The sequence below is a fragment of the Panulirus ornatus genome, chromosome 58, assembly GCF_036320965.1.
Source record: "Panulirus ornatus isolate Po-2019 chromosome 58, ASM3632096v1, whole genome shotgun sequence".
Classification (NCBI taxonomy): Eukaryota; Metazoa; Arthropoda; class Malacostraca; order Decapoda; family Palinuridae; genus Panulirus; species Panulirus ornatus.
This window is the reverse complement of record NC_092281.1, coordinates 6,329,126-6,341,278: the sequence shown is the minus strand read 5'-3', so window position 1 is coordinate 6,341,278 and position 12,153 is coordinate 6,329,126. Positions and strand designations below refer to the sequence as shown.

At 45.5% G+C, this 12,153-nt stretch overlaps 1 protein-coding gene across 1 annotated transcript in view; it reads left to right on the top strand.

The window, feature by feature from the left end:
• LOC139766904 (GTP-binding protein Di-Ras2-like) overlaps nt 1-10,231 on the top strand; it is a 41,409-nt gene extending 31,178 nt beyond the window's left edge. The window contains exons 2-3 of the mRNA XM_071695923.1: nt 1,693-1,840; nt 2,625-10,231. Coding sequence (XP_071552024.1) covers nt 1,693-1,840; nt 2,625-3,086 — 610 coding nt within the window. The 3' untranslated portion in view covers nt 3,087-10,231. The remainder of the gene's footprint in view (nt 1-1,692; nt 1,841-2,624) is intronic.
• Nucleotides 10,232-12,153: the final 1,922 nt, after the last annotated feature.

Here is a 12,153-nt window from a genome sequence, read left to right as displayed (position 1 = left end):
CAGTGTCTCCGTTTTCTATCGAAAAATAAAAACAGATTAAGGAAACGAAAGAAAAAGAAAGGTTGATTCCATAAGAAAATCCACTGTTGATAACATGGCTCCCACTCACTCCCATGTATTGACGTAAACATTGGCTTCACTGCGCTTCCTACTCAGTGGACAGGCATAGGAATACTTCATAGTTTGGGTTCAGCTTATCCTATATGACATTACGTATACCTTAACCTTCCTTTACTGTTCTACACATAGACGTGTTGTAAGCCCACACTACACAAGATTATCCGTACCCAAGTAAGCCGAAAAAATACTCATTGTGTCGCTGATCGATAAGCTCCCCCGGCAGGGCAGGGCAAAAGACAGAAATGACAAGAGATAAGCAACTTAACATGAGGGAGAGAGAGAGAGAGAGAGAGAGAGAGAGAGAGAGAGAGAGAGAGAGAGAGAGAGAGAGAGAGAGAGAGAGAGAGAGAGAGAGAGAGAGAGAGAGAGAGAGAGTAACCGGAAAGCTTTCTCCTTATCTTGTGTAGTGTTATTGCCAAGCAAGGACGACAGGCGTGCCAGTACATCATGACACTCAGGAGCATGTATCAATACTAATCATCTGTGTTTTAAAATGTAAAACATGGCAAGGGTAACTATACTCATTTTTTTGACTTCACCAAAGTGTGATGGGCCAGCGAGTATTTATCAAGCACAACAACTTTAGCGTTTAGTACGATACCATATTTGCTGTGACATTTCGAGCTCATTAACACGACACTCTGACTCATTAAACGTGACGATTACATCAATGAATTGGACAATGCTTGAATCAATGAATATGTCACTTTAAATGTTCAGCATAACAATAACGCCAGCTGGGTACATCATTACCTTATGTCCACCATACATTTTTTCTTCAGAACAATCGTTTAAACATCAAAGTACCAAAACAATGAAGGCAATATAACAACTACCACATAGTATACATTTTTGCATCCCACACCAACGGTAGTAGTCATCTAAAGATAAACCTTCCCTCAACCGTCTTTGATTAAACGACTCTGATGACATTTAAACTTTGCTTTTCAAATGATATTCTAAAGATGCAAACTTCTAATTCTTCATCTATATTTGAATCCTCTGTTTTATCGTCCTTTACAGTAACAACGGAACGATACTTCATAATATTTCTCTTTACACTGTGAGATGGGTCGTTAAGTATGTCTTACGTATCAATACCACGCACTTGCCCCTCTTGCAAACACACACACACACACACACACACACACACACACACAGGATGAACAGCCGAGTTGGTTGTGGGCCGACTGTTGCGCCCAGAATTTGCACCAAAACGGGCCATTGCATGAATGATGGTCAGCGACGCTAAACATTACACCTCTTTCCCCATTACTAAACACACCCATACCAGAATGTTTTCCATTTGCCCATTGCTATAAGATTCCCATGTCAGTAAACTCTGCTCTACACTTCATTGTGTTTCCTCACAGTGAGTCTTCTGATGTGTCGGAGGGAGCGGTGAGTGGGGAGGAACCTTCTGCTATACTAACCTGTATCCGTCTACATAATCTAGGAATTTAGGATGCTATTACCCTCCTCTAGCAGATCACCTTGTCACAGACCATCTTGTTATCTGTCCTTACCATGTGCCACCACCACTACCTTCTAATGGTTCTGTGCCTCCTGCAGGCGAGACAAGATGCCAGAGCAGAGCAACGACTATAGAGTGGTGGTGTTCGGTGCCGGGGGCGTGGGCAAGTCGTCCCTCGTCCTACGCTTCGTCAAGGGCACCTTCAGGGAGTCCTACATCCCCACAATCGAGGACACCTACCGTCAGGTGGGTCCTAGCTGTTCTCAGTGCAGTATGCACCTCATGTTTTTGAGGATATGTCTCCCTGTGGCGCGTCTTTCACTAACTCTTTGTATCCTGATGCCCATATCCTCCCACACATGTATCCTGACGCCAGTGTCCTCCTACCCATGTATCCTAACGCCCGTGTCCCCCACCCATGTATCCTGACGCCCGTGTCCCCCACCCACGTATCCTGACGTCCGTGTCCCCCACCCACGTATCCCGTATCCTCTATTCCGACTCCTAAAGACCCGCTCTTGTATCTTCGAACCTGTGTCCTCACTAATGTATCCAAAAGACCTTATCCTCATAGCCAAAATATCAACCGTATCCTTAGTCATCTGAGCCATACATTTAAGGTTTCACTCAGTCAAGTCACATGCAACTGTGGAGAATGTTAGTTTGATAAACAAAGTGTTAATGTTGTAATCTAACACTACCTGGTGAGATTCAAGAGTATCTAATAGAATCAGAAAGTATCCAGCTATATGATGGAAGTAATGGACTCTTTGGAAGAAAAAAGTTCTTTAACGAGACTGTATTCCACATGATACAGCCTCGCTAAAGTTAACTGTTCATTCATGGTGTAACTTCAAGCAAGCGGAGTCCGGCAACACCTATGTATCTTACTAGAATCATCATACGTCAGAGCATTAGTTAGGATCGTCACACATGTCACTAATCATCGAGTTTAGTAATGATAGAGCAACACCCACCACGTAATGCCCCTGTCTGCCCACTCCCTCCTGACCTAGATCTCTCTTTGCAGGTGATCAGTTGCAACAAGAACATCTGCACGTTGCAGATCACCGACACAACAGGGTCGCACCAGTTTCCCGCCATGCAACGCCTCTCCATCAGCAAGGGTCACGCCTTTATCCTCGTGTACTCCATCACCAGTCGTCAGAGCCTGGAAGAGCTGCGACCAATCTGGGAAGTCATCCGCGAGATCAAGGGTAACGAGGTGGAGTTCCCCATCATGCTGGTGGGCAACAAGTGTGACGAAGGGGAAGCCAGGGAGGTCCAGAGCTCCCACGGTGAGACGCAGGCCAAAGCCTGGAAGTGTAACTTCATGGAAACCTCCGCCAAGACCAACCACAATGTCAAGGAACTCTTCCAGGAACTGCTCAACATGGAGAAGAACAGAAACATGTCGCTCCAGCTGGACGGCAAGAAAAATAAATCCCAAAAGGGCACCCGTAAAATTAAGGAGAAGTGTCTCCTCATGTGAAGCGGAGGGTCCGGTGAATGACGAGTGTACCCTGACTGTGATGGACCATGTGGATCGCACCGGCTGCGATAGACACTCTACCCTAAAGTCGTGCTGGCGACGACCTCCTTAGCACAGTTTCCAGTCTTTGAGTTCGCGAGGCCTGTGGTCGGATGCCCCCGAGTCACGCATGAAGGTCACAGTTCAGTCTAATTCTTTAGACATCAACGTATCATAATAATCTCTGCACAATTTTCCATGGCAATATCCTTGTATAATGGACAGGGACGTGACGAGGCCTCCCGGGCGACTCCGTCCGTTCCTGTCCGTCTTCTGTGGCTACGTCCTGCGCATCTGTGCCCAGCCAAAACGTTCTGCTTCACAGGGACCAGTCTCCTCTGCACATCTCGCCCCCACCATAGTGTACAGAAGTTGTTTCCTCCTCTACAACTGCCCCTCACGTTGGGTCTCCACCTTAAAGGAGCGGACGAGGGACGACAGATCCGACGGAATCTGTGCTCTACCCCAAAGGCAACGATACTTAGCACGTGTGAATTTTTTGACTGTGTATACTGTAGACCCTGGCAGACTCTCCTGATAGTTAGTTGAAACCAAGAAGGGACGACTTCAGGAGGCGCAGCCGAGTCAAACAGTACACTCAAGACGCAACCAACAGCGGCAACGTTCTTAAAATGTAACTAACTCGTGTTGTTTACACTCTCCTTACGATAACTGAGAGCGTCGCTGGTCACCAAGTGCCTCGTGAGTGCAAATGGTTGACTCGTGTGTGCCTCTGAACGCGTCCCTGGCGTTGTAGTCAAGCATAGCGGGGTTAGTTAGTGTTGTTTTACACGGCCGAGGTCACCTGCAACACGCCTCGACCTCACACATCATCTCCTCAGTCTTGATGAAATGAAGTTTTTTGCATCTTTTGTTACGTTTGTGTGACGTGTTGCAGCGTCAGGGCTGCTTGGTCAAGCCCGGCGCTAGCCTCCCGCCCACACCGGTCCTCTCCTGGACCTAGGTCAACAGTCTACAATTTTCCAGTGTGCAAATTTTCCTTGTTTATATATATATATATATATATATATATATATATATATATATATATATATATATATATATATATATATATATTGTGTATAATATAGCGTGTACTATAAGGAAGCGCAATATCCACACTACACAGCAGGAGTCACGTGATCAGGACCAAGAGGAAGGAAGTGATCATTAACTAGAATCAAACATGAAGCTCTCCATCCATCAGGCGGTAACCCTCTCTTGTATATAGGACTCGAACCAACCTCCTGGCTGTCCGGTGCGGCTCCTCCTGGGAGGGGAGGGCCGCGCCTCGCGCCGGGGAGGGAGGGAGGGAGAGAAAGAGAGACAGAGGCACTGGCGGTGAGATGGGGTTGGATGCTGAAGGTCGTGCTTCAGCCACCCCAACCCCCCCCTCTCTAACCCTCTCATCCCTCCATCGACCCGCCTCGTTGTTAAGAGTTCCACTGTAACATAATATTTACTCGTTCCTTATATAAAACAAAAGACAGTTTTTTTTCTTAAATCACATTACAGTTGTGTCTAGATGACCGTATTCCGTCAACACGATGTGGGTATAACCCGGCTGGAGTCTTTCCTTCGCTGCGTCTCGACCTGACCTGCTCTGGACGACCACCTCACCATACGTACGAGGACACGTGAGGGGTGTGCGGGGCAGGTGTGTCTTTGATCGTCTCAAATAATCCCCTCCGGAGCCACACTAATCTGATATCACTTCGAGACGCTGTCTACGCCTGAACTTACAACTTCTGGGGCCGTACAAGTTCTTCCATATTTTGTAGTGAACTTATTTCTAGTTCCTGGTGTGGCGCGGTCCAGACGCCTCTTCCACTGGGGTGGGGGTCTGCACCGCTCCCTCACTCACTGCCTTTGGTTCCCAGTGGCCCAGGGTACGTTCCTGGCCACACGAAGAAACAAGAAAAAGTCTCGTATCGAGAACACATTTGGTCCACACAGACTTTTAACCCTTACGTGTGGCTCGCTATAACATTCTGTATAATAATTCTAAGAGTTCAGTGACAGGAGAACGGATGGTCGGTGTTCACGGCGTGATGTGATACGAGGCGCACGATTCATGGTTGAAGGGGAAATGGAATTTCAACATACTTCGTCTCACGTACATCCGATTTACAAAGGCCAGCAGCAGCCACTGACCTTTGCTGACACACGACCTATGACTGTGACGTCGCTGAGATACAAGCATGATAGAATGGTGACGTCACGGGAATGTAAATGTAAAATTGATACCTGTCCAAGTAATGATGTCACAGAACAACACACGGTCCGAATGCTGACGTCATAGAGAACAAACACAATGGAAATGATTACGTCAAGAAACCCAAGATTGTCTCAGTTAGTTAGATAACGCGAGCGTTGATGGCTTAAACACCAGATCTAAGATGACGCCGGAGGATCACATTTAGGCTCACTGATGATGTTGCAGGAGAACAGGCAGTCAATGCACGTTGCAAATGATGTCAGGAGAACGTATTTCTCGTACCTGGTGACGTCGACGTCACAAGAATGCACAGGAACGATGCCACTCCAGAGGTTGACGTCACGGACACGCAGTCCATATAGTGACGTCAGAGAACCAAGCATGGTGACGACGTCACCGGTCTGCACCATATCATCAGAGCTCGTCATCAACTCCAGCAATACTGTAGACTCGAAAAAAAAATTTTCTTACCCGCTGTAGAGGCGACTCCGTTCGTTTGCATAATATCCCTCCCCACCACCAGTTACTGATCGTCTACTAGGAAGATCAGCTAACACCCACTCCCCTTCCAGGCTCCTTACTATGTGTCGCATCTGCCACACACTCACACGTGTGTTATCCCCCCTCCCCCAAAGGAGAAGGACTCCTGTAGACTCAGCGAGTGAAGGAGGCGGGTATACCACGTCACCCCGAGACCAGCGGGTCACGGCTGAAGGATGTGTGTCGTGGTTTTCTGACAAACGACTGGGACCAAGGAAGGTGGAATGTGTTCAACGTGAACCATCATTTTGGAATCTGTGTAGCGAGTCTTGGCTCCTGGTTATGGCGTGTGATGTCCGCCAGTCAGAAAGTCTACAAGAAAAATATCTCTGGATTACAGTTTCTGTTACCCCCACCCTCCTCCTCTCCCCTCCTTCATTTTTGCATGTGCAAATTCATATCAGCACCTGATACCCCCTCCCCACCACCTGATACTCCTCACCTCTCTCGTTCTCTCCTCCAGTTGCCTTATACCTCACCTCACCTTCGCCTCATACTTGAAAGTCAAAAAGGACCTCGAGCGTTGACGTTTCATCTCCTGATATTTTATCAGTTACAGAATCATCAGCATAATAGCACAGCTCTCAACGATTTTTTGTGCATCATCTTTATTCAGTCTTCGCCGTTCCTCCCTGACCTGTTCACTGAACACCCAAGGCGGTGGTGGTGGTGAAGGAGCCTCAAAGTCACGAAGGCAAGTAGGGTCGTCTTGAAGGCGCCGCCTTCCTTGCCGAGGAAAGTTGTCCACTCGGCTGCTCTCCCAACACCAGTGTTTTACTTCGTGTGTCTCGAATGTTTTGAAGATCATAAAGTCAACATTCTCGGGTCGGGCTCGTCTTTACCTCCAGTCTGAGACTCACGATGTCAGTGAGGTGACTCTGCAGACTTTCTTTACATACGCGAGAAGACTCACTCCGAAATGGGAAGATGAACCTTCAACATCTTTCCATTATTCATCCCGCTGGAGAAGTAGCACCAGTGAGATATTCCCCAAGTGCTTGGACTCGAGTTGCTGTGAGACTGATAAATTTTCCCTCAAGGCAACGATCAGAACCTTTCTCTAATGTGTTCTAAATCTGAGGATGGCGTTGGCCCATCCTACTCATCGTATTGTCTCACTTTCTGATGAGCGATGGTGGCGGTCGTCTGTGTTGGCTGCTAGTGTTTATCTTGGGTACCAGGGAAGGTGACTAGAGGAGAGGGAGATGATGGATAGTAAACACGTAGACTCCACTCGTCAAGGGTCTGTACGCTTCCGGTAAGATTTGCCTAGTTTCTTTTTCCATTGGGGAAGAACATCGTTGTTCAACCATCCTGTTCTCGTAGTTCATCTTGGGTTGACATTTTGTGGGCAGCAGATCTTACCCGTTCTGCTTGGTCGTATGGAAGGTAAAAGGTTGTGTGATCAGGTCCCTGTGGTTCAGACTCTTGTGAGTATCATCAGGGTTCCCTGACAGACATCCGTGCAACACCTCCATTTACACGTTCCATAAGAGGCAGTTGTGAGCTTAAAGTGTCTGTAGCGGTGGCAGTGAAGACCACATTTCCCTCCATATTGACACAGCAGAACCAATATGATTGCATGACTATTCCTATGTTCTGTAGAGCCTTGAAACCATAAATGAGCCCTGCAAGAAGAGAAAGAGAGCGTGAGTCAGGGACACATGGTGACGCTACCCGCGGCAGAGTCCCTCCCTGGGGGGAGAGTCGACCACCCACAGGAGTCTAGTCCTCCTCCAGCAGCTCACACGTTACGAAGTTCGATATACGAATGACCTTCATGGTCTCCTCCTGGTCTTCATGGTATCCTTCTAAGATACGATCCTCCGATCTTTCCTGTGGGACGCTGTCATCCCCAGCAGGTCCACAATGCTGTTACAAAGACAGAACAGACCCGCCAGAGTCCAACCGACCCACAGTAATGATCTAAGAACATCATTTCTGTTTTTATTTTTTCCTTCAAAGATCAACTGAGGTAAGACTTTCCGGGCCGTCAGCTGCCGCCCGCCCCCTCCTGCTGGTGCGGGCCGCGGGTGCTACAGACGTGGCCACGTCCTCCCCCAAGAGCTCTCCACGTGCAGCAGCTAAAGACAGGCCAGTGTCAGCCAGGGCAGCTGTTTCTCATATACAAATGATTTTTGGGAAGCTAACAGTATCTCACCAGTGTCAAAATTGTTGATTTTTTCTCTGTTACTGTTTCACCGAGATGTCAATTTTTACTCAGTGTATAGTTGTCTATTTTTGCAGTAATTCGTAAATAAACAAAAAAATCTGAGAGAAACCTCGACAACACTGCTCCTGAGCTTACCAAAGAGAGTTGGTAACCCTGCAAAATGAGGAGGAAGGGATTCAAAAATTTCCGAGGAGGTGGAGCGGAGTCCCCCCTCCCCCTCAGCCCTGAGGGTGTGTGTGACGTACTAACCGGGGGCTCCTGGCCCTAAGCTGTGTGTGTGTGTGTGTGTGTGTGTGTGTGTGTTTGTGTGTGTGTGTGTGTGTGTGTGTGTGTGTGTGTGTGTGTGTGTGTGTGACGTACTGAACGGGGACCTCTGGCCCTGAGCGGTGTGTGTGTGTGTGTGTGTGTGTGTGTGTGTGTGTGTGTATTGACCGGGGGCCCCTGGCCCTGAGGGATGTGTGTGTGACGTCCTGAGCGGGGACCCCTACCCATGAGATGGTGTGTGGGGGCGGCACGAACTCCCTAACACCTCTCCGTCAACAGACATCCCCGTGCATGACGTCCGCGCCTGATATCATGTACCCTAAACACACCCTTAAACATATCAACCTAAACCACGTGGAACTATGTGGCTTCAGTGACGATACGAAGAGAACGAACAGTATTAACCACGGCTGTTGACGCAGGCTGGACGAGACGGGTAGGTTAAAGGTGCCAGCCACACACACACACACACACACACACACACACACACCCTGATGGTGTCGCCCTGCTGAATGATGACCAACCCTCCATCACCTCCAAAAAGTTTTTGATATCCTTTCTTCGTTTGTACGGCTGTCTCGTCGATCTCGATTCGCACTACGCATGTTGATGATAAACGTATGTAAACATTATAGTTGAAGGTGTACATAGCTCTTCATGAGCTCACGTCTGTGTATGATTACTTACAAGTATGTGTTATTGTTTTTATCGCCAAGGGTTTCCAGCTTTAATTCAGGAAATGAAACATGAAGGTTTCACCTTTGCTCATGAAGGATGAAGATAAAAGAAAGAAGAAAAAATCAGACTTTGTTAATGTTGTCATCGGCCAAAAGGAACTCTTTAATTCCGGTAGATTATGGAAGCCTCTGTGGTTGCTATTCTTTCGTGCAGATATCTGACTGAACACTTTACAGGCAACTAAATTTCACCTCTCTACTGATAACTGCCATGTGGGAAAAACAGCCAAAAATTCAGCGAATTTCTGACAACAAAACCAAATGCAACCTAATGGTGTGACCAATTCACTCATGAGAAATTTTTCTCTGTAACTCGAAGGCTAAATCAGTCACTGAAAACTTACGAACATTCAGAAATGGACATATCTTTTAATTCACTTTGAAATCAGCGAAAGAATGACAACCTTCAGAAACCATTTTCTCTAAAATCACTTGTCACAAAAATACTTAGTTTTTCTATGCAAACCTACATGTTTCCATTCCTACATTCACATAATAGAATAAATTGTGATGATTATAACGAACTGATAAAAAGAATTTGTTACCCGTTGATGCACCAATTTGGTATACACTGTAAATACTTTCTGAAATATTTTAACTAAGTCTGCAAATACGAATCAGTCAACCAAAAATGTATATTTTAGAAACACGATGGCCAACGTACGGTTGTCATCTCCAAGTGTCCCCGACTGTGATTTCTACATTTTTAGATGAATCTGTGATGTGAACCTTTCTAAAACAAAAGCAAGATATACAACTACTGTAAAGACATCTCAAAATTTGGAAAAAAAAGATAATCTGAAATGAAGCAGTCAATTAGCATAATAGACCAATCTAACAATTTTCTCCTCCCGCCCAAAAATATAAAGTAAACTTAGACACTGCCATCCAGCTGTGAGTCTGCATAATAGGCGAGGAGAACAATACTGGGATGTTCTCGAAACAGCAGCATAATCTCTCGGAGACACATTATGGGGATACGTCCCTTCGGGACGCTACCGTACTCTGACCGTCAAATGTTGGGTAGGGGGGGTGGGTGCCTTTGGTCCTCCCCTCCCCCGGTCATGTACTGTAAGTTTGGTATTAGTTTAACCATTTGTATTTCACAAATATTACATGAATATTTCTGGTATACAGTATCTCCAGCATCAAAATAAAATACCCCAAAAGAAGACACAGTGACTTTTAGTCTAACCTTGCGAGATGATAAGGCATTATCCTGTATCTTAAGATAAGCAAACATGTTGTGTTTTCTGTTTATAGCACATTGTGACATCATATGGTCAAATGTCACATATACTTCAGTCTAAGATGATTACAAAATTCATGAAAAGGAATACATTTCATCTGCTTCATCCTATGGAGTGAAGAAGATTGATGACCCATTAAACATGATCAAATCATACATTCTGTGGACCTGAGAGAATCGCAACACACACTGTGGTATCCAGAGGCCAAACGCATGGTAGGCAGTAATGACTTCTATTTCTTTCCCTACACCACTAAGCTCTGGGACTCTTTAACTTCTCATGCTTTTCCTAAGAGTTATAACCTAGTGCCCCTTCATAAATAGTAGGTTTTAGATTACTAAAAAAAACATTGCCAAGCTGCTCATTCCCACTCACCACTACAGATGGAGACAGGGTAGTGAAGTAGAAGGTTCCACACTACTCGTCCTACCCGTCACTACAGAAGGAGACAGGATAGTGAAGTAGCAGACTCCTTCCCATCCACTCTACTCACTAATGAAGATAGGAGAGTAAAGGAGAAAGCCTGAAGGAAGGATCAGTCTCCTTATTTCCCCTCCAGTTTTCATAGGTTTCTTCGGCTGGATACAAGTGTAAACTGTTCAACAGTACACAGGTCAACACAGTACACTGATACTAAACTGAGAGGAAAAGATACATTTGAAACTAAACGTCTACAACTGCCACACACTGTCAGGTTGGGCTTACAAACTCTAAATCAATATTGATGTCGCAAAGTTTTACACGTCAGTAAAAACGAAAAGACAAGGTGCAGTATGAACTGCGTTGAGTACATAATACAAGCTAAAAGAAAATGTGTAAGAATCTCCGATGACCTAATGCGAAATATGCAGTGCAAAGAATCCATTAAAAAAATGCTTCATACGTCAGACAATCAAACGCAAGTCTGAGAAACTAATCCTCACTCTTTCCATTTCACTGTTGCGTCCCTAACCAGAACTGTGTTGTCCTCGTCACCAACCTTAATGAAAGACATGATCAGAATATTGAATACAACAGCGGCCTACCAAGATGATTCTCGCACTGACAAACACGATCAATGACTTCCAGCAAGTCTACTTAACCTTATTAAGTTTATATAGAAAAGGGAAGGTTAAGGGAGGTTTAATACAATTTTTTCAAAAAGATCAAATTCTTCACCAAACTAAGCTTAATGAAATAAGTCTACACAAGCCTACTTTCACTCGTAATATGATAGATACGAATCAAGGTATGAGCGATTTATATCATTTGAGGCAAAATACCTTATTCTTCAGGAGGATTGCTAACATATGAAATGAATCACAAATTGGATCATCAACACTAAGGACGTTTAAAGACAGACCAGACGAATACCGCGCTAGAGGACTCGCTAAGTTTTATGTTTCGGACGTTTTTCCGAGTAAAACGAAATCGAATGGACCCAGTGACCTATGGCTGCTTACACTCCCTTACATCATATGAATGACCTACAGTTAGCAACAACATGATCACCATACGAGCAATTATAGAACTTACCTTCCGACGTCCGCCAGGTTGGTGAAGGCAGGGCTGTGGTAAACGTCAGTCACGAGAAACGAAACTTGGAGCAAATTAATTTTTATATATATACATGTTCCAAGTACTTCAGGTACACAAAATCAAAAACGTATCTTTATGTTTACATGACAACAGTATGGCACAAAGGACACATTGCTAACTGTGCTTTCCTGATATAGCGAGAAATAGATTACATTTCCTGTCATTGGTCGTTGTGCGCGTTCTTGTGCGCGTTATCTAAGTGGTTAGGTTAGCGCGGAGGAAGACGACGGATTATAACGATAGGTTATCCATATGTGACCAATGCTAA